The sequence below is a fragment of the Pezoporus flaviventris genome, unplaced genomic scaffold, assembly GCF_033815535.1.
Source record: "Pezoporus flaviventris isolate CSIRO_AGI_PZ_B2104156 unplaced genomic scaffold, CSIRO_AGI_Pfla_v1 ptg000037l, whole genome shotgun sequence".
NCBI classification, from domain to species: Eukaryota; Metazoa; Chordata; class Aves; order Psittaciformes; family Psittacidae; genus Pezoporus; species Pezoporus flaviventris.
The window spans coordinates 24,706,701-24,730,358 of NW_026892585.1; the positions used below are offsets into that span (position 1 = coordinate 24,706,701).

At 39.8% G+C, this 23,658-nt stretch overlaps 1 protein-coding gene across 2 annotated transcripts in view; it reads left to right on the forward strand.

Annotated features, from left to right (window-relative positions):
• Window positions 1-18,078, forward strand: part of ANO10 (anoctamin 10) — a 118,829-nt gene extending 100,751 nt beyond the window's left edge. For both annotated transcript variants that reach the window (XM_061465026.1, XM_061465027.1), the window contains one exon: window positions 17,788-18,078. In XM_061465026.1, the coding sequence (XP_061321010.1) occupies window positions 17,788-17,823 (36 nt within the window). In that variant the 3' untranslated portion in view covers window positions 17,824-18,078. The remainder of the gene's footprint in view (window positions 1-17,787) is intronic.
• Window positions 18,079-23,658: the final 5,580 nt, after the last annotated feature.

Genomic DNA, 23,658 nt, shown 5'->3' on the forward strand with positions numbered 1-23,658 from the left:
AGTGGGACACATCATGTGGGCTTAATCTGTTTCATATAAATTTGCTGTGAATGCTCTAGTTCAATATAGATAATGTGCAATCTGTTCTAAACATCCAGTTGTACAATCACGGTAATTTGTGGGAAATGGTTATGGATCTCAAGAGCCCTTTCATGATTTGGAGTATTGAATTAGTCTCCCCCTAAATACTCATTCGGAAAGTGCCAGAAGACTGCTTGCTTGGTTGCCATGGTAGATATTATTCTCTGGGCTCCTTGGAGAACTAAATTTCTATAAACTGTGAGTGTTTTCAAGTTTGTCAAAGCAATAAGATGTAGTTACTCTGATTATTGTTATTGACAGTTTCCTTCTGTCATATGCTTTCACTAATTTTATTCTTCAGAAAATGTTCTAAAATTTCTTTACTTGCTTGCACTTTCAAATAGAAGACTAACTTTAATTTAGAGACAAAAAAGGGCATATAGAGTTTTATGGTCTTTTTTAGTTAAAAAAAAAAAATCAGAAAATTGAGTACCTGTAGGCTGAGAGACTAGTGAAATTGGCAGAACTCTGATAAATGCAGGTTGTAAGCAGGGAAAAGAAAGAAGTACTTTTCTCAAGTCTGTACAGGGGCAGATACTGTGAAGGAGATTGGATTGACTTCTTGTACAGTAAACTTGTCTGTTGGTGTGTTCTCATTGTGCACAAAATCTGCTTATGAGTAACCTAATTAAAGCCTGATTTCCTCAGGATTTATGTGGTCCCTTCCTACATGGCCCTGGACCTTTAAACATCTGATTCAGGTGTGAAAGTTGCAGATTTTTGGAGACTTGCTGTCCACCACTGAAATTCAGAGACTAGCTTGATATTTCAAGAGGAATTATATAATGATTATTCTGTAGTAATTAATTTTGTCAGTTCAAGTTGTGTGGTTACGTTTGTTGTTTGCTTGTCCAGATGCCTATTACAGTGTGCATGCACATGTGCTTAGAACACTTGAGCTTGGGATTTTTATTTTACTTTGATGTTTTGGTTACTGAAGATTACTACACTCAGTATAAGCCTATCACTGGGGAGGCTAACGGGTTAAGAAGTCATCAGATTTTGCGATGAGATACTTGCCTGCAGTTACCCAGGAGCACACGTCAGTGTTCAATTAAAGCATTGACCTCACAGAAAATTCTGTGGTCCTAGCATCTGAAAAGTAACCCCCTTGTTTTCTACCGTATTACCAAACTGCTCCCTTTCAGAGACATCCAGAAGCAAAGCTATTCTTGGCAGACCTGTGTTATCTCTGCAACTGAAAGAATCTAAAATCTAACTCCTAGTCAACTCTGAATATGTGGGAGGATACCGCTTTGAATCAGTGACAATGTGAATGATCATGTGGACAGGCATTGAAGAGAGGAAAGAAAGCTCCACATTAATAATCGGAGTTGTCAGAAGTGTTTTGTCGATATGCAAATTTACCATTTATCTACTTCAAAAACCTTTCTTGTCTAGTGTGAGGGAACAGGGCACATACAAATTCTTTAGGAACTGGATAAGCAAAACAGTATTAATTACCTACTTCATTATAAATATGCACCCACTGTGTGAAACTGTGTAATGATAGCACATGTTAGTCTTCCTGGAAGGTGACATTTAGTGTGTGTACAAAATGTGAATATATTCAGAACAAACCTGAGGGGAAGGCAGATATTTAGGGAATTGAGAAGCTCAGGGTAGGATGATACCTCACAAAACACTTGAAATGGATGTATAAAATACATTAATTACTATTGTATTTTCTCATAAAAATCAGATTTGTTTCTAGCACAAGACTGGGGAAAATGCCATTCTGGACAGAACCTATATGTAGTTCAGACTGCCAGCAAATCTATTACAGACCATCTTTTATTGGAACAGCAGCTGAACTATGAAATTATTAAATTGTGAAGCGATTAAACAAAGAAAAATGAATAAAAGGTTAGTTTCAGTGAAAATTTTTTTCAATATGCAAGCAAAATAGGGAGCACATTAGGTGGAGCAAATGAGGCTGGATATGTTCATGAAGGGTGTTTGGCTTTTAACTTGAGTATCTACAAAATCAACATACAAGCATTTCTTGTCTTTCTCTCGTTCTCCTCTGGTACATTATAAACTCAGCATATCTGCTGCATTTGAAGTCTTGTATGCTTCTATGGAAAAGCAGTGAGACTTGACATTTGGGAAATGCAAGAGGTTTTGTGTTCAAGGAAAGATGGTTGGGGTCAAAGAGCATGTCAGTCTTTAATTAGTATGCAGCATTCTTTTCAGTTAGCATGGGAAATATTTTAGATGCTTGGTGCCTAGTGTGTAGTTAATTCAAAAGCTACAAGAAATGTGTATTTGCCAAGCTGAGAGTAACCATTTTTATTGTAATACAGAAGACTGGATGTTATATCTTTAACAGATTATGAAGTTGTAAAATGTATTCTGAGGTAATTTATAAAGTGGACAAAACGGGATCCTTGAACCTTCTTTTCCTGAAGTAAGTATTGAACTGAAGTGTCTGACATACATTGACTTGACAAAAATACGTAATTTTCTGCTAGAAATGTTTTGAAATCATGGGGCATATACTGTAGCTTTCTGTAGACAGGCATATATACATCATCGCATATGTATCAGACTTGGTATTGCTGTTTCAGAAGCAATATTATGTTGCTTCTCTGTACTTATTTGATAAGAGACTGGAATTCCCTCCCTCAGAGGGAATTTTCATAAACCCCAAATTCATTTATGTACATAGAAAGCATCTTACTGTTATATAAATAGCTATATGCTTAACCAGAAGAATAACTTCTGTTCTGTTGTGCAGTTCTGTGAATTACAAGAAACATGGCATGCAGTGCTAGGTAGCTATATGCAAAAGAGAACAGGTCTTTTGGTGAGATAATGTATTTTTGCTTCTGAGAAGCAGGCTGTCAAGAGGTTTCAATAGAACTGTTAGGTTCTGAATATCAAAGCGTGCTTTCTAAGGTTCCACTTCATATAAAAGGAATTAGAGAAGCCTGGAGTAAAATATCTGGCAAAAGAACTAAATTCAGGCAGATACTTTTTAAAGCTTTCTTGTATTTTAAAGTTTTACTAAAATATATTAAAATTAAATGGAAAAGCAGGACTAGAAACAAATGGAATATTTTATAAGTTAAGGTGCTACAGTACCTTTTTCTGTTGTCAGCAACTAAGACTTCAGAAATCATTTCAGAGCATTATGCTCCTGTGTAGTTTGCTAGATTATTCACATAGTAATAGGTGTAATGTGTGCTACTTATGGATGTATATCCTGTGAAATGAATTGAAAAAGATTTGCCTTCCTAAAAAACATTTGGAGAATCTGAAATCTAGTTTAGTTGTCCTGTTTGTTGTATTTTTCCCCCCCTCATTTGTAGGCTTTGCTGCCTTCCTTCCCCACCCAGGTGAATTTTTTGTCCAATTCCCTTCTTTTCTTAGGAGAATCTTTTCTTTTTTCTTTTTACGTGCTTCCTCAGATGATAATATAATTCATACTGGTTTGTTTTTCTATTGCCTTGGAATGTGTTTGGAGAAATAAGCAGTACATGGTAGGGCATTACTGCATGGGCATTCATTGCTTTTGGCCCAGCCATAGCAGTACTATCTACCTTGCACAGAGGCTGATTAAATTTGATACACAGGTAAATGGGGATAATATAAAACCATGACTAAAAAACTAGGCAAAAATGTGATGGTATTTTGAGTGACGTTCCTCTAATGATATCCAGATTGGTTGATCAAACTTTCGGTGATGTGACCAATCATAGTTAGTTCAAAGACATGTTAGAAGGAGTTTAAATTTCATTGCAGATAAAATATTTTGAAGGTTTAGCAGATGTATGTGTATGCTGACTCCATTGGTAGGAAAGAATGAGGAAAAAGTTGCAGGATTTTAGAAGTCTTCATAGCTATTTTGGTAACTGTTATGTAGGAGATGTTACCTCCTCCAGAATGGCTCACCAAACCCAGGTTTTTAAGGTTCAGGTCAGACATTGAGACAAAAGAGCTGTGTGGTAGGTACCTATTTATATTGCAGTGTTTATATAGTTATAGCACTTCAAAGGCTTGTGCACATTATGACTTCTGTTGCCTTAGCTCTCTATAAAAATGCACAAGTTCCTGCCCCAGAGGTCTTTCTGGACATCTGTGCTACATATACAGGTCACCACTGTCTGCTTGGTCATACATGTTGCAAAAGCTTTGTACAGTTCTGCCTGTCAACTGCTTTTGGTTACCTAGGAAGAAAGGAATTGAAAAAGCTTGGGCAGCAGCACAGCCCTGGATGTTTAAAGACAACTTCATATGCCACTGAAGCAGGGCTGCCTGAAACAAAACTGGGATTGCTGGATATTTGTTGAAGAGAAGCTCTGTGTTAGTGCCCTCTTTGCTTGAATGGTTTAAATAAATTGAAAAACTAAGGAAGCCTGTTTCACTGAAAGGATGGGGTTTCTTAGCAGCATCTTCTTATGCTGATGAATTTTTTCAGAAGCTTAAAGTACTCCTATATGTATATAAAAGAATAACACAATTGCTGTTTTGTTTCTGACTTGAGAGATGCTATCAAATTAGTCTGTCTCTTGAAAAAGGTTTGGTCATCTCTGGGGAGCTGGAAAGGTCTGTTCTTACCAGATTTAGGTAACATTTGGTAACCAGTGGTGAGGTAAAATCTTAATGAAATGACAGATGGGTTTGGGTTGATGGAAGTACTGTTGAGCAAGCCCAGAATTCAGTTGGTCTGCCTAGTTTAGAAACTCAAAGTTTCACATGTGGTAAGAAGACACCTTTTTTCTGCAGGTGGGGCACACCCAGAGCTTCCCTTACTTGTTTTTAACTTGATGATGTTGAAATTATTAGAGCAAGGTGTTAATTAGTTCATCCAGTTACTTTTCTGGGAGTAATCAGTCCTGTTGTTTCCCTGAGAAGTATATGGAAATGTAGTGAACAAAAAACTTCGGAATAATGATTAATGGGAGCAGATGCTTGCTTTCTATATCAGTTAGTATTAAGCTGATGTCACGCATCAAAAGAATTTTCATATCTGCTTCAAAAACAAGATTATTTTAAATGCCACTGAGGATGTTCCAGTTTGTTGCTAAACGTCTAATACAGGAGCATTTATATGGATTTTAGTAATTCTGAGTTGTATTTTCTTTCCTAGTTTTTCACTGATCAGCAGAAATCAAGGAAAAAGATTCATTCACTAGCACAGGACAAAGACTTCTTTTATTTTAGTCAAATCTGTGCAGATTACGTAAGAGAGAAAATTCTGTTAAGGTGTTATTTATGTATTTTCTCCAATATTATTTGTGGTTATTCCCATGTTGCAGAAGGGTTAAACACAGTCAAGAAACAGGTTCAGCATGTGGCAGTTTCAGTACAATACATTTATTTGATCAAAAGTTAATAAGATTGCAATATTCAAATATAATTATTTCAAGGTTATTTATGTATGAGATTACTACTTAGTAATACAGAGTAACATGTAGCAAAAACCAGCACATAGAAACCAAAGCCTGACAGCCTCCTGTTAATATTGGTGATAATGCCCCTTTATATACAAGTATTTATGCCAGCACTGCTCATTCCTATGAAACTGCATTGCTAAAATCGTCTTTTTCTTCTATGTGTTTGATTTTTTTTTCCATATATTTTTACATAGGGATGGATGCAGTATACAGGTACAGAGAGAGAAATTGAGAATCTGTGTGTTTGTTTGCTCTTGAGTTCCTTTTGTAGATGCACCCTTGTAAATCATAGCCTACAATTCAGTTTCTTTTTACTGGGTTTACTCTTTTCCTTTGATGTATTTCCTTACACTGCTAATTACTGTTATTTCCTACTAATAAGTAAAATGATGCACTCTTTTTTAGTATGTGGGAAGTATTTACTTTAGATTATTGAAGAAATCTTTTGCTACATTTGTGTGTTATTAGAAGAGGATGTAGCTGACTGCCATGGCTTTTGCAGTTCTGTTGGTACTATTATCATACATGGAATTTTCAGTCTTTGCTTTCTCGCTGTCCCCAGCACCAGGAAGGAAGCATAAGTATGTGAGCACTGACATAATACCAAGCTGAGAGTGCAGAAAATGGATTTTTGCAGCTTGTTAATATTTTGTAATTATTTGTCCTGTCCCTGCTCGCACATTTGATTTGCTCTGAAGGATCTGTGGAAATATGTGTTCACCTTCCATCTTATGCCATCACATACATTTACAGTGAATTAACTAGGTGACTCATGGGGTAATATTAACTCACTTTACTGATGCAAAATCATATGATGTCTTAAACATTTATTTAGAGTCCTTGGACAGCACTTACTGGCATGTTTTTTAAAATGGGAGGGGGGGGGTTTGACAGATGCAACAACCTATTTTTATGAACTTACTATAAAATCTATAAACCAACATGTATTTTCTGACAAATGGTAATGTTGTACAATGTTTCTGTAGCAATAGAACAGAGATTTAATGTGCTACAGCTAGTATGTTGAGAAATTATTTTAGATATTTGTGGTTGCAAGCTAGATAATATATTTATTGTTGTGATAGATGAAAATGGGGAAATAGGAATGTGATGGTACTGGTAACCCAGGATACCATAAAAGCACTTTGCAATTTATAAGAACCATTTCAAAGTAAAGCTGTGAGGTCTGATAGAATTAAATTAGTGTGGCAATTTAACATGAATCACAATAGTTAATCCCTCAGTGCATGCTGAAGCTGGCACCATTAGCTTTAATTTCCATTGAAGCAAAAGAAGAAAGTCAGTCTAGAAGAGAGGCTGGACTGAAGCAATATATTTCTGTTCAACACCTTTATTTCTAGGCTTCAGTTTGTTGCCAGGCTTTATCCAGAGAGCAGAGCAGCAAAGTGGGGCTGTGCCGGCAGTACTTTGTTCCTCCTTTCCTTCCCACTGCTCCTGAAAAGCAGAGCAGGGTGATGGGAGTGGAAGAAGTGTGGCTCTCTTCCCACCAGGGAGCAGCCAGCCTCAGGGACCAGTCCTCTTGGCAGTTTTTCTGCCAGCAGATTTGGCCCTTACCAACCAGTGAATTTAGATGCAGAAGGGAGCGATTTCTCAGCTTGGAGAAATTGGAAATAAAAAAATGTAAGGGAGACGGTGCAACTAGGACACTAGAACACAAGTCAGAGAATCAACAAGAAATAAAGAAGGAAAGGAAGCAAAATGCTTTAATAAAGAAAGCAAAATCACTTTACAGAAAAGAAAAAGCAGGAAAAAAAATGAGGAGGCATATGAAAATTGACTAATTCTGTGAATGGAAGGGCTGCATAGACCAAGGTTTGGGTTGAAAAAGTAGAAGAATAATTTCAGTATTATGTTTAGACGGCAACAATTTTAATATGGAGTTTTAAAATGACAGTGTTATTAAATATGGAGTAAATTACAATGTTATTAAATTCTCATAAATTTATATGTATTTTATATAATACAAGTAATCTGCTTATGCCTTTATGTATTGTTTTGCACAAAGTTTAAGTTAGCAGGGAGCAAATGAGATTTATGGGGTTCTCAAGCCTTGAAAATAATGAAATTAAGTACTGAGAAATCATTCCCACATTTTTCCAGTCTGCAGGGTATTCCAAGGCATTAAAGCAGATCTTGGAAACAGAGGACACAATAGTGTTTAGCATATCTACAGACTGTTGTTTGTCTTCATGTTACAAAGCTGCTTAAATATTATTTTGTCTTCAGCCTGAAAGTAGTAGCTGTTATACAGCTTTAATTTTACATAGCTTGCTTTTTATTGCAAAATAACTTCATAAAACTTTTCAAAGAAATTGATGATAGTATTAGAGGCAGAAAACCGTAACAATTTGTTCGGGTCCCTGACAACAATACCGATAGCTCTGTAAAGGGGGCTACGGAGGAAGAGCGCCTAGGCCGTGGTGGTACCTCACTGGTGTACCTTGTTGTAGTGAAAAGCAGGCAGACCAAATGAGCACTACATCTCTTCACATCTGAGCAAATGTGGCAAACAACCTGTAGCAAAGAGATGTTCTTTCCACTGATTTGTTGGAAAAAAGGAAAACTGTTTTCTTCACTCATATCATAGGAAGCACATAAAGTCTGACTTCACAGAAGTAAGCAAGAATTTTGCCACTGCCTTCAAGGAAGCCAGACCTTTACCCCTGTGCTAAGTTGTTTCAAATGACTACAGAGTAATTCATAAATATTGTTATACCTGTATTTAGGACTATGTCAGATGGTATAACCTTACTCATTTTGAAGAAATGGAAAATTAGAAACTACCAAACCAACCTTATACTCATTTTCAAAATATCTGTTCAAGGAAAGTTAATTCTGACTCTCCTACATGCTTATTAGATAATCTTCTGTAGTTCTGTAAGAGTAATGCTTCATGTCCAGTTGTGTATCTTCAATGAAAATGGCAAGTTTAATAAGCTATATGTGTCCTTTGTGTATATGTGTACGTCTGCATAAGGGTTATGAGATCAAGGGTTTCTGTAAGCCAAGCCTCAAAGTGGCAATAAGCAGATGCCCAGGATAAAGCAAAGAGCAGAGCTAACATGTAGTTCCCCATTATATTTTCTCATCCTCTGTTCTTAGTTAACAAACTCCCTCAGTCAGATTAAACCATAAATCTGCCATAACTAATTTGCATAATTGACTTTATCTGATCAGATAGGTATCAACTTAATTGTATTTTTAAAAGCAAATCAATATGTGTAACTGATCAGTACTTTTGTTTAGCCCACTGTTTAACTCATGTGTGCATGGTCTTCCCAAGGAGCAGGGTACTTGGTGGAAGGGGATTTGCCTTGTCACAGGTGTCTTTGGTGAAGAAGGAATTCTGTCTGGTATCATTGCCATTCCAAAAATATCTGTGTAGAGACCTTTGATACACTTTAAAATTGGTATAACTAGTTTTTTTCAGAATGTTTATAAAAACACTGTAACTAGCAATTGGTTACCAGCTCTATGTTGATTACTTCTTATTGGGCTGTGATTAGGCAATAGCAGGGCCCCCAGAGGAAGTAGAAGAAAGCTTGGCTTTGAAAAGAAAGAGAAGAATGAAAATATTACTGGAAATCATATTATGAGGATGAAGTACTTGGGGCAGGAGAGCCTCTACAGCGGAGGTGAACAAGTAAAGTAAGATGATCTGGCATGTCCCTTTGGCTGCTCTTGGATTCCTTGCCTGTTAAACTCTTTAGTAGAATTGAGGATAGTTCTTCACCAAATGATTTAAACATTTAATAGTTTTTCCTGCTTTACTGCAACGTAATGTTTTTTTAATACTATGGTAACAATAACTTCAAAATTAAACTTGCTTTCCATGTTGATAATGGCAGATAAACAGAGAGGCAAATTCCTTCTTAGAAAAAAAACCTTCAAAACATTGGTCGCTTTTGCTATGTGTCTGCCCAGCACTTAGTGTGGAAGTCTGATTTCTAAACATTTGGTTTATACTTCAAGTGTATTTTAATATTTTCTACTTTTGCTTTTCAGTTGTGTGATTTCTCTGAAGTTATCTGACTTATTTTTCAGTCTGGAGCTTCTTGCGTACTGCAGGAGAGGTGTGCCTGCAGTGTTGTGGCTGGTTTGTGGTAGCAGGACAGAACACAGCCATGTACCTACCCTCTGTGTTTATCTGCTATTTATATTCGATTTAGGTCACAGAAATTTCCAAATATAGTCTCTGAAGCTGGGTTCTTAGTTTCATACCTGAAGTTCAATCTAGACTACATCATTAATTCCCTGAATAGAGGAGTAATGTTTGTTGTTGTTACCACTTGGTTTTTTTTTGGAAACTGAGTAGGGTTCTTTACAGATCCACAAACCCTGCTGGGTTATAGATGCAAGCCTCCCACAAAATCTGTCTGTAACCCAGCAGGTCCCTCCTGTCCTTAAGATGGAAAAAAAATGGAATAACTTTGCGTGTCTTGAAAGCATTAGACCAAAATGTATGTTCTCTCAGAAGCTGTAGTGAGGTGTGTCACCTGAGCACTAAATCATTCCCATGTGAGGAGAAAGGAGTGCTGGCTATCACAGACCATATTCCAGTCCTTTGCCACCGGTGCTGGTGTTTCTTCAGACTCTGCTTTGCTGGTTTTGCTATTTCTCAGCTGTGCCTCTTGAATCATGAGGCAGGATGAGTGCATAGCACGTGAGCTTAAGGAGTAAATTATCATGTACTGAGCAACCTGGTTCTTAGCCAGGCACTGCTACTGCTATTACAGTTGGTATAAGGCTAACTCAGCTACGTGTGCAGTTGTGCTTTGGTGTCAGGCATGTCCATACCCATATATATGAATGTCCAGAAGTCTAGTTAAACTCTCAAAAAGTGCTGCCTAGTTAAACTCTCAAAAAGGGTAACTGCCTACTCAGGAGCATCCTGCTTAGTGTGTAAGCTTGTTAAACTTCAAAGAGGACGGATAGTTTGTTTGACCCATTTTTCCTTGATTGTAACTAATAACTGCAAGCTGGTAATTAGCATTAACCAGAAGTCCTGAAAAAAATAAAATTCTATCATAGCTCACCCTGAAGTTATTAGAGCATTGTTAACTTGCTGTTAACCTAGGGACAGACTGCATCCTTAAACTGTAGTAAAGTCTGTTTGCCCCAGGTCAAAGAAACAAGACTGATAGGACTGTGCAACCCACCCCTCTGCTCTAAGACAGGATCAGGGTCATGTTACTTTGGATGCTTTTGCGTTATTGCTTTCCTGGCTAGTCAGTAATTTCTGACTCCAAAATCTATGAACTAGCTGCTTATTGCATGAGAAGTAATTGTATAAGCTGAAGAGGAGAGAACATCTGTTAGGCTGATCCAGCATCTGTGAGTGCAATTAAAGCATTCACACATACTGTTTAATGTTGTGTATTTATCTTTCACTTTGCAACTAAATGACCAGTTATGGTGAAGTGAATTTTAAAAAGTATGGGCTAAAACAAGATAAAAATAATTTAAATGTTCTGAAGGTCAGAATACATAATCTATACTTCTGAAGAAAATACTGTGATACTATGGGTCTTCTACTACTATTTCCACATTTTTGTGCTATCTACTGAACTAAAATAAGGTTCAGCAAAGGGTGACTAATACCACAAGAATATTGTAATGAGTATTAATTAATACTTTGCAACTTAAATCAGAGACAATATGAAGTAGATCGGGAAAAAAATGTACAAGTGAGGCTGCTTTGTCTGCTGTGGCTCACAGCACTATTAATCAGGCATAATACTCCAAGGCACGTATTGTGTGAATCTGCAAGTTTCCTGACTCTGCACTTACCAGTTTTGCAAGCTTATTGTTTCATTAACACCAGCTTTTTGTACACAGTATTCTGCCATGAATTAAGCATACAAGAAAGGAAAGAACAGAATTACCTTTTTTTTTTTGCTGTTGGCTGTTATCTGCTAATTGTTGCAGCAAATTCCCACTCTGGATCTGTAGAGTCCAGGCAAACCTCTGTCACAGTTCCTGTAGGAACAACTATAAAAATCTCTCGGCCTGGGAGGGACCTCAGAAGGTCTCTACTCCAACCCCCTGCTCAAAGCAGGGTTAACACCAGATTCACACGAGATTGCTTGGGTTTTTTTCCAGTTGGGTCTTGAAAACCTCTGAGGATAGAGACTGCAGAACCTCCCTGCACCCCTTAGTGTTTAGTTAACCTTGTGAATTTTGGTTTCGTTGGGTTTTTTGGCTTATTTCTTTGACCACTTTGTTTCTGGTTTTGTTGCTGTGCATCTCAGCAAAGAGCCTGGCTCCATCTCCTTGCTAACCTCCTTGTAGATACTGGCAGGTGGCTCGGCCTTTTTCTCACAGAGCATGTGCGTCAACTCTCTGCCCATCTTATGTCCTATGACAAGACTTGGAGAAGCTGATCAGTATTCTTCTTATACTGGAGGGCTCAAAACTAGACACAGTATTCCAGATGCAGCCTATAGGTAAGGAGAATAATAGGTACAGTGCTTGGTATCTTTTCAGTCTTCAAAATTATTGTAATTGCTTACAGAGCCCTTTTTGTGAGAGCTACACAATTCAGCATTTCTTTGTTATTTTCAGTTTAAATTCTTCTCACCTTTTCATCAAAAACCAGCATTTTGGTGGTTTAATGTTCATGAATGGCTTTGCTTCTTAGAGAATTGTTTTCTCTGGTTTGTAGTATCACAGGGCCATTGGTCTTGGCTCTGATAAATAAGGAAGCTGTGCAAATGTTCCTACAAGTCTGCTGTCATATCGCTTCAGTAGGGGGGCAACTGCATTCTGGAAATCAATAGCTTTCAAGAAGACTTGAGGGTTGTACAGGATGAGTTACTGAAAGTAAACATTCCGTGTTATATTGTGCCTGTGTGGTATGACACAAAAATCCTGGAATTTATAAACAGGAGTATACTAGAAGCTGTTTATCACTACTGTAAGCAAGCATCGGTTAGTTATCATCTCTAGCTATAGCAACTAAGAGGTTGTTGAAAAACTGTTCAGAGTCAGAAATCAGGCTAAAATTTACCTTAGACATAAAGTCCTTCAGCTCTGTTTCCTGAAAAGAGCATTTAATGCCACGCAAAAACCTTGAGGGAAGATTTGTGGTTCTAGATATGAAGTTACCACAACTTCCCACCATTATAATCAGTGAGAACAAATTTCCATTAAATAAGTTTTTATACTTTTACACAGAATGAAATACTAGATGTGGAAGAGACTAACTGAGCTTTGACGTGAGTGTTAATTTGCCGCTACTATAGCTGGCTGGTGCTTACAGATCAAGCTGATACAGTTCTTGTCGTTGTCAGCAAACAGCTCACCAAGAAACTACTTTTGATGTGACTGTTCACCATTAGGAAATAATAATTTTCATATATATCCATCATATTTTCATATTATAAATAATTTGAGAAAGTGGGAAAGATGCGTATGTAACAGTAAACTGCTAATGAGCTGGTCTACATGGTGAATACAGGAAAAGCAGAAAATGAAGTTGCTGATAAACATCTGCCTTTATATCATTTTTATATTTAACTATGTGGCTATTTGCATGTCTGTTCTTCATATATACAAATATGTATGTTCAGTATGCATATGGAAAAGCATCAGGCAGTGAGTCATTAACTCCTGGTTTCATTGATTTTCACTTCTAAATGCTTTTGATTCTTTCAAATTGTTTTCCTAGGGTTGTTGAATTGGCAGTTGGTGTTAACACACACAGTGTTAAAATTGAGAGTAATTAGAGAATGCCAGAACCAAGCATACTGGAAAACAACAGTGTTCTAAGCATTTGACACAGGGCTCAGCAAGAAATTAACATTAAACAAATAAATAGAAGTGAAGAATGCAAAGACTGCGAGCCTCTTGATAAAATGCTGGCTGTCCCATAGAAATTGTACAAGAAAGTGGAGAGTGATTAGATCATGAGTGTGTGTGAAACGAGCACTGGTAACAGCAGATATGCTGGGTTATCTGTCATCCTCTTGTGCAGAAAGAAGGTCACAGATGGATTTGCAGAGCAGGGTTTGTGAAGGGCAGCACAGGTTTCTCAGCTGCAGGGACAGAATGAGGCTTCACGTGTGGGAATATGATGTCCTTTTTTAAAGCAGCCCTACAAAGCAAATCATCCCGTTGTCCATGAGCTCTGTGTGCAGGGTTTGAAAATGAAAGTGGGCTACAGTTCTCGTGCCATGCAGAAGCCGCCTGGACTGCCAGTGAAGCTGTGGATTAAACCAGTCCCTTACTGCTGGTGGTAAATCCCTCGGCGACTCAACTGGTTCTGCTTTAGTTGAGGTCTGTGGTGTTACTGTGTGTTTCTGTTAGTTCATCTTTGTAGCTATTTCTTTTACTTACATACATTAAGTAGTATTGTTTGTAGTGCTAAATCACAAGATCAGACTTCTGTGGACTCTCTAACTGGAAACTAAGCAGCCCTTGATAACCACACACTTTAGTACCTTGTGTACTAAAATTTGTGGGTTTGGCTGTGAGCAGTAGCCTGATTTCCAGGTTTGGTGTGCAACTGTACTTGTGGTGTGAAAGTATCTGTTATGTTTTATTAAAGTGCTTTCAGCATATTTGATATTGAAATGTAGTGAAACCCAAGTAATTGGTAAAGCCTATTTGTTAACCACACTGAAGAATTTTTGCTATTTCCACTGAAAGTACTGTATGTATACGTGCTTTACAAAGAAATCTAAACTTAATAAAATGGAAATAACAAATCTATTGAATTACAGCAGACAAACATTTAGAGCAATTCCTAAACGTAGAATTTTAGAATAAACTGCACTATAGCCCCACTACAGTAAACTAATATTAGTTTAAACGTGTGCTTCACTTACGTGTTGCATGCAGTGTCATTAAGTGTCTTGCTAAAAACAGACAGTTGAGTTGGTGCAGCCTCACGGAGTGATCCTGAGTGCTGCACAGAGCCAGGCCTAGCTTGATAGGGAGCAGGGATGCGCCCTCAGTTATCTGCACCAGCCACCTCATTTGCAAAACAGAAGCATGAACCTTTCTCTAGTAACCCTCAGCTGATAACAAATGAAGAACAGTTTCTTGTGCCAACTTCTTTCTGAACTAATGCCATTGGTTAGTTCAGCTTTCAATACCCCTCAACAGTGTTGTTTTTCATTGTTATTATGTATCTAGCAGGTTTGAAAAGTAGATTGAGTAGATTTTAATACCTCCTTTTCTATATTTTTAAGGTTCTAAAACTTACAAAAAAAAAAGGTGATCTTGAAAACGTACCTTGTCAGTTTGCTTTCTCAGTATCAGAGAAAAAGTACACTCCCTTTGCCATATGTTGTTCCAGAGAAATATTTTCCCAATAAAAAGGAACGTTTCCTTTCACAGTAAAAGAAAATTTAAAAATCTTTCAGCCTGGCTTGGCAAATAATTTCTCTGCCTACTGGTGCCACCCCATTCTGCATGCTGAAGTGATGGTTCTGAGAGGAGCTGCCAAAAACGTTTTGGTATTAAAAATTATAAAGGAGAAATTAAATATGCAGCTCTCACACTGCTTATGATTCATTTCCTGAAATATGAGAGTGACTGGATTTGGACTGGTTTTGCTCAGGCTGTGTATTCCATGGCAGCATGTGAAGCTATTTTAAGAGCTCTTCCTACTCACTGGCCCACTGAAGAAGCTGGGAAATATGTTTGTTTGTCATACATTTTAAATATACTAGCATAAGGTTACCATAAGAGAATACTAGCATAAGATTAGTTAGTTAGTTAGTTAAAATTAGGAGGGCCTTAAAAAATACATGACAGTAGTGCTGTTTGTACAGAATTTTTGGACAGATTACCATCTACTCACAGTTAATAGTAATGTGCTTGGGTTTTTTCCAGACTCCAGCAAGCCCTGCAGAAATGAGAGAATAAAAATCTCTTTTCCAGTTCCCTACATTCCTCATCAATCGCTGTATAATTACAAGAACACTAAGAATTTAGAAAATTATTCTAAAATAAGAGCATTAGGTTTGAATTTTATGAATCATGAACTGAATTGAGGTGCTGTCTTCTGTTTCTGTTTTATGTTTTTACGATAGGGTTTGATGTCACTTCAGTTAAGGTGCTATAGTTTTATACGTACGTTTATTTACATAAGTGAATCAGGATGCAGAAGAGGAGTCTGTATTCTACCATTTAGCTATGGCTTTTTTTTTGCACTGTTGCTATGAAGAATCATATGAATATTTGTATCACAAATTAATTCTACTTCCCTTATAGATGGCATGGAAATACAGATGAAAATGGTAAAGAAGAATTATTGCAGGTGGGGTTTCTCATGCAGAGTAATGTTCTGGAATGGGTTCAGGCACAGACTAGCAGCAGAGGAAAGATAGTGTTATGTTAAAGAAATCTGGTATCTGTGTTATGGGATAGAAATTGAATTAATGTGTCCACTGTATTTGCAATTTCTTTTTTCCATTTTTTTAAATTGCATTATTAGGTATTTATCTTTCTAATAGCTCATATGTACTGGGACATTTGTATAAAATCAAGTACAAGCATCCAGTGAAGAAGTTTAATTCAGAAGCAGATGTCTGTCCACCACTGGGTGGATGGTATGGAAATTACACAGGAGTTCGAAGCTGCATAAGTTATTTCTTCATATGATCACTCACATTTTTTCATGTCCAGTCTGTTTCTCTCCACATCTGCCAAAATTGCCTTGAAGAAGGCGGTTGTGCCAGACACCAGCCTATGGCCTCCTGAATTGCAACATCTCCTTGCCTTTGCTCCTTTGCTCCTCATCCTGTCCTTTGGACTGGTCTCCATGAAGTCTCCTTCCTATGAGTGTTGTCTCTTTACCTTTTTTTTTGTGGACTGAAGTCACTGAATTGCTCTTTGCATATCAGGTTGCTTTCCAGGCTTCCAGATGTTACAAGACCCTTAGGTGGTAGCCCCAGGTGGTGTGTGAGAAATGCCTTTGGCACAGTTTAAACTCTGCTTTTATTGCCTCTGAATTCTGTGTTATGAAACATCCTTTTCAACAAAAAGCTTCAAAGAGTGGCTCTGGTTTCTCTTACTCAGCAAGTATTTTCAACACCTGGAATTGTTATTCTGATTTCACATTGAGATCTCTCTAGTGATGTCCTAAGGTGATGAAAACAATAATGGTTAACAACAGGATTGTAAATAACACATACCACCATAGCAGTCTGCTTCCTCTCATATCACAGGATGTTTTTGTTCAGTTCAACAGCAAAAGAAGAAAAAATGAGGGCAATACAGAAATACTGAATAAGAGTTACAGCTTAACAGTTGGGGCAGTGTTATGTCAGTAGTTCACTGACCTTTTAAGGTCCTTCAAAAACTGAAATATTTAAGGCTGCCTTAAATCAAAACCCCTCTGCAGCATTGGAAACTTCACGGTGAGCTTAAATTTTACATCTCTGAGAATGTGCCTTAAAAGTGTGCATACCACTTGCCCAGTAGGTAGATTCTCCTGCTGACTAAGCAAATTGTATTCGTGTCTTCATAATGAATGTTTGCTCCAAGAAGTAATGATCAGCAACTTAATTTTTAATCCCATTTGTGTCTGAGAGTCTGGTATCACAGTCCTTCATTGTGGTGAGCATTTTGCTTATCTGAATTTGTCTCAAAGGTGTATCCTGTATTTTAATATAACTGTGATTCAGAGAGAAGCGTTCTTAATTCCAACCTGGTATAGATGTCTTCCTAAATGTAAGGGTGGATTTCCAGTGAAGCCCATTAGCTCTACCTGTCTGTGCTTACTGCTGCTGTTTAGGAACAGCCAGCACTGCCTAAGGAAAGATAAAGTGGCTGCCAGTTCCCCTGAGCAGGCTTGACCAGAGATAGAGGCTGGGAGTCCCAGGAGCAGCAGTGGCAATGCCAGTCCGCACAGTGCACTGTCCTGAGCACAGGTACTACCTAGAGGGGCAGAAGACAGTTCCCACACAGCAATGATTTCCTCCAGCCATTTTGCCATTCTTGCAGCAGCTCCCCCCATCACAAGCCTGAGGGAGAGGGGGCAATTTCAGTGTGAGGCATTATTCATCACAAAAATAATAGATTCATTAACATATAAATTGCATCAACATTTGCTGAATCTTTTGATGGAAAAAGCAATACCTCTGTTAAAAGTGTGTTTTTTGTAAAAGTCAGGCACAATACTGGCAGTTTCAAATCTGGATTTCATGGTTTTGTGTAGTTTTATTGTTCAGCTGGTTCAGAAGTGTGCTCCTTTCTGATTCTACTGGTCTGTGCAACCTGTCACACTGCCCCTGCACTCAGTTTACCTTCTCTTTCTCCCCTTCTCTCACAGCAAATGAAGCTTACGGTTGAGTCACTGAAGGAGTAAACATGAAGGAATGAGGATGACTAAAGCAGTCACATGTGGATGCCAGCACCACTTGGGCGTTTGTTTATGAGGATGTGTCACTCTCAGAGCGTGCATTCACCATCTAATGAGTAGGTGGCACCTGCCTATAGGACACTTTGTAAATATCCTTTGCCTGACACTGTAAAAAAAAAAAGTATTTTCTCCTGCTCCCTTTGTTTCTTATATGCAACCATTAGTGAAATTAACACCAAATAAAGGACTGCAGCTTACACTGGTTGAGATCTGCCAGGCTCACCCTGCTTCAAGTGATTGAAACCAGATCCTGTGAGTAAGCATCCAGAAGCTCTCTAGAGTTTTCAACTACAACTTTGTAAAAAGAACAAAAACCAAGAAGGTTGACTAGTATTTAATTCAGTGTATTGTCCTTTTGGGGTTACTGCCCCTTTTGTTCTTTTATTACAATAGCTTATCAGTCCTGTATTATTTCAGACTTACTTATTAGCTACTGTTTGCACTTAGCAAATTAATTTACATCACATAATGAAATACATGTTGGTTCTTTGTATGATATGAGAAGTAGTTGAACATAACTATCATAAAGTATGCATTATACACCCCTGTGTGCTAGCTATCTAAATAAGGCTCAGCAGGAACCTTTTCAGAAGCTGGGTGGAACATATTCAGGGGGAAGCAGATTGCTGTTCAGTAATTTATGAAGTGTATTTATTTTTTAATTTACACTAGATTTTGGTATCATTTCCCTGAATTTTGAACTGCAGTATTGTATGAATGCATCTGCTGGTTAAATGAACTGATAGTAACAGATCAGTTAAACTTAGCACTTGATATACCAGTACTTGCGTATGTAGTGCATATATGACTTTGTTCCTTGGTTTTCACAAAGTAGTTTTCCTGATGTTTCATAGTTTTCTGACAGCAGTAGGACCAAAATCTACAGTGTTTGCTCCTGTGACCTTGAGACAGTTTATTTTCTCACACTGTGACCTTCATCTTTGGTACATGTAACTTATTTCTATGCAATAGTAGAGTTCTGTTGGAAAAATCTGCTGTTACAATAATAAAGGTATTTGCCAACTTTGCACATTTCAGATTCCTGCCATGGCGGTGATCTCACTAAGCCAGAATAATGTATTCTGTCTGGAGATTAAAATTAGTGTTTCTCAGACTCTGCAAGCATGACCCAGTAAGGAATGACTCAGTTCCTTTGGGAAGAGGAGCAAATCTGTGCCACAGCTCTGTTCTTGCTGCCCCACTGTGCATCCCCACACTGCTGCTATTTCAGAGGTACCTCAGGGCTGCTGCTCTTTCACAGCCTGTTCCTGGAGCCATGGCAGGGATCTCTAGGAGAGCACATCTCCCTTCCTGCACCACTGTAGAGATCCCAGACCTGAAGCTTTTCTGAGGAGAGGACCAGCATGTTCTCCATGAAAGCTCCTCAGCATCGCAGTTTCTTGCCCACTTGATCTGATGTAGCTTCACATTTGCTCAAGTTTTGCTCCTGCTGCTTAGTCTGTGTTTGAGTGAACACATCAGGAGAGGAGAAATCTGTGGGATGGGTTCCTGGTGGAATATGTTCTTGTGAGCTTGTCAGAGCCATTCTGAAGGGATTCTGCTGGTCTGCTAATTTGTGCTGGTTTGTGAGTGTAAAGCTGGTGTGCTTTGCTGATGGCAGCTGTATCAGGTGTCTGAAATGATTTTCTGAGATGGGTTAGAAAAGGAAAAAGGGTAGGTATTTGCAAACTGACTTTGTGATTGTCCTTGAGGTCCTTCCGTTCTCCTATTTTCTGTAGACTAACAGGAAAATCTCTAGTAAGGTTTAAGTACTTGGTGACATAATGAACCTTAGCTGTTGCCCTTGCTTGGGGCAAATCCCTTCACTTCCATTTAGTTTCCTTGTCTATGAATGGGGATAATACTGTTGTTTATGTGGATTCTCCTAAAGCTAGTGGGTATGGAGGAATATGACCTTCCACAGCTTGAGTCAGCAATATGGGAATTCTTTGTTTTATTGTTAGTTTGCACTGGATAGGGGTAGAATTCTTGGTTTAGAGCAAAAACAGATGCTACAGTTATAACAGAGCGGTGTTTCTGTCCTGGAGAGTGTACACTTTTGAGCTTGCTGAGGAATATTACTTGTATATTGCTATATAACATTTTGTCACTGAACTGAAATTTATCTTCCTCTGTACACTGCTCTGTCCTTTCACTGGGCTGCATGTATGTGTTTCTGTGTTTTATACTGTTTAGTATTGGGTTGATCCTGGCTTTTGGTTTTTACATTCATGGTATCATCTATTTTCATTTCTCATTTGAGAGAAAAATTGTTTCTGGCGGTGCTTCTGCCTCTACTTGTTTTTCTTTCTGCTGTTTTCTTTCAGTCTGTAAAAACTGAATGAAACTCCAGACAAAAATCTGTTTTCAGATGAAAGTATTAGGAAGAATAAATAAGAGATTTACCATAACTGCCATTCACAAGCTGTGTCATCTGAATGTGTGCTCTTAGTGTAGGTAACTGTGTCCCATGCTCAGGTCCCACTGGCACAGAACTAATAGGAGGCCATTGAGCTGGTTTTCTCAAGGTGCAACAGCAAAGGGCACAGTGGCTACAGAGGAAAGGCACTGGAATGAAAGGAAACAAATCCAACCAGGTCAGAGGTGTCTGGTTCCTGGTGTCTTCTGTCTTCTTCCCTAGGGGTACCAAGTAGTTGGTGTGCAATAGTTGAAGCTGCATTGCCGTTCAGGCAGACAGTGGTGGGTTCCTGCACGTAGGTTGTGAGCCACAGGTCTAACTGCCCTGTGCCCCAGAGGGATCTGCTGACTCAAGAAAGATCTCTGCTGTACTTGCTGGCCTGTAGAACCTCCTGCAGACTTGAGGACAGTAGAAAACACTGGGAACATTGCAACACTGGGAACACTGCATGAGGAAAGTTTCCTCTGTAGGCAGGAAAGCAATTCTAGGTACTTTAGCTTACTTAGGCCTGAGGGATTTGATCTCAACTCTCATTGGGAGCCTTGCACTGGTTGTTTACTTCCTTATGCCAATAAGCAAAGCCAGTGGGAGCCATGGCTAATGCCACCATGTGCCTTCTCTGGGATCTGTGTCCCCTGCCTCAGCCAGGAGGCTGACAGCAGAGCCCAGCAGCTTGCCTGTCAGCCTTGCACCTGCTGCTCCATATTAAACACAGCAGTGATGGCTCCTGTCAGCGTGGTGTGATGAGGGCAATCCTGGCATGCCCTGAGGGCTCATCAGCCATTTCTTCTGGCTTCCAGGTCTGCAGTGCTGAGCTGAACCTCTCCCAGGCCTGTGGCACACAAGAGCACAGAGAGGAAAACAGATCCTTCCCCTCTGCCTCCCCCAGCCTGGCATTTCTCAAGAGAGAGTAGCAAGAGGGAGGGAATAGGAAGAGGTTACACAACAGCTTGCTGAAACCAATTGCTAAGATCTGACATGACACATCTGAGGGCCTTGTTAAGTCGTTACGAAACCCCCAAGCTTTACAGGTCCTCTAAAGCATCAATTTTTTCATGCAGTATAATTCTTCTCCCATCTGGGAAAGTGAACAGACATCATCTGGATTTTTTTTTTCCCTGAGTATAATAGACTTTGTTTTGTCACCACATCAGGATTCTTGACTTACAGAAATCGATGTCAGTTGTAATACGGACAGATAGGCTCAACTGAGTCACCTTGTTACAAGTAATTACAGTTTTAAGCTCAGAAACAAAGTAGCCAGAGGCTGTGCTTCAAGGAGGGAACAGCCATGGCTCCGAAGAAGGGCAGCGCAGCCCACACTGTCCCTGCATGAGGGAGCTGGGCTGGCTTCAGCCAGGGCCCACTTGACAAGTGAGTCATTGTTACACTTTCCCAGGTACAGTCACCTCAAGGTGTTATTACTCACCTTTTACTGACAGCAAGTGGTAATTAGGAATTAGTGGCAGACAGATCTGATTCATCCATGTAAACCGAACATGGGAAAGGCTGTCAGCATGCCTTGACTGTTGCCAATGTTTAGGACATCCTGGTTTGCCCCGGTCTCTGTTTATGGTTGGCCATGTACCCTGGGATTGCTGTATAACCAGCTAGCTAATGAGAGATTACTGCATGTACCAGCTGTTGAGATACTGCTGCTTGGCCTTGGTGTCATAAAAAGGCAGGTGGTACAAGATTTGTCACCCATTTTATTGCTCAGGCACAGTCCTGGCCCTGTGAGGTCCTTGGTGGCTCCATGCCCACTCCCACCCCTGCCCCGTTTACATTGGCCAGAGTTGGGAATCTCGATCACCAGCAGTGGCCAAGGTCCCAATTGCAAGAGCCTGTGGGTACAGCCTCACACAACCAGCCCATCATAAAGCAATCACACATTAATTGTGTGTAATTACCTAACCTGCTGAATGTCATTAATCCCAGTGAGCATGCCAAGCACCTGGTGTCTGTGCCATGCCTGGCTGGTTACAGCTCTCGTTTCCTGAGCAGTCAAAACCCTGCAGAAGAACTGGTGGTGCTGAGGGGTCCCAGTTGCATCTCACCAGAGATGGCTCCATGGGGCACTGGAGATGGTCCCAGAACCCTCCAGCCCAGCCCAGCCCAGCACTCCACACACCAGCACCTGCCCTCTCCTCACAGGGCCCTGGAAGAAACACAGGAATGAGCAGCACATTAAGGCATGGCAGAGTGCAAGTGAGGAGGGTGAGAGCACACGCCTGGACTTGAGCTTTGGCATTGCAGTTGTTTATTGTGGTTGTTTATTGCAGTCTGCTCTGACTCCACTTGAGATTGAACACTCGGGAGCAGAGGTTTTCCAGCACGTGGAGCCCAAGTATTGCAGCACAAGGCACTGTGAAGCAGTTGCTGTAATGAGGTGGAATTAACTGCAGGGATGGTGGTACCTGTTGCAGGAGCAGAGCAACAGGCAGAGCTGCCTCTTATACTGCAGTGATGGATCTTGGGTGCAGCCTTAGTGTTTGGCGTGGTGTGCAGTCACACATGCCCCAGTTCTACATCTGGGTTTTTACCACTACCCATTTCACATGGCGAACAAGAATAATACTGGGTTAGGTATTGCTGGAACTTCAACTTGCATCTTCACAATAAATAAATCAGTACTAGATGTCAGAAGCACCTCTGCAGATCAGGAAAGAGGTGTACAATCCACCCTTCATCTAACAAGGGAACCACCCTGAGGCAGGTGAAGCACGCTGCTTTCCCCAGGAGCTGCAGCAGTGGGGGGAAGCGCTCCCCCTCTCCCATGAATGTGACTGGCACATGGGGCTGGGACAGGACTGAGCAACTTGCAGGCACACACACAGCAACTGCTGCATCCAAGCTGTTGAAACCTGCTGTGTGCTGCACTGCTGAGCTGCCCAAGCAGCACCAGGTTTGCCCACAGGGCAGCTGCACAGGTGCAGCAGCAGCAGGGTTCTTCTGCAGGACAGCAGCTTGTGGAGCTCACTAAAGCTCTTAAACCCTCCTGAGGTTCTGCTGAAGCGGCAGCAGCCACCTCAGCCTTTGAACTTTGAAGAGTTGCTTGAGCAGATGCCAGCCGTGACAGCATTTAAACCCAAATGAACACATTTGATCTGTGCAAGAGAACAACTTGGAGCTTGCAAACCTACATGCATCCCCACACAACCTCCAAGGCAAGACTGGATGGGGCCCTGAGCAACCTGGTCTAGTGGAAAGTGTCCCTGCCCATGCCAGGGGGTTGGAACTGGATGATCTTAAGGTCACTTCTAACCCAAACCATGCTGTGGTTCTATTATTTTTCAGAGCAGCTGAGTTTACATATCTACTGCTTTCTGCTCAAATTTATCACCCTCTATGAACCTGGCCAG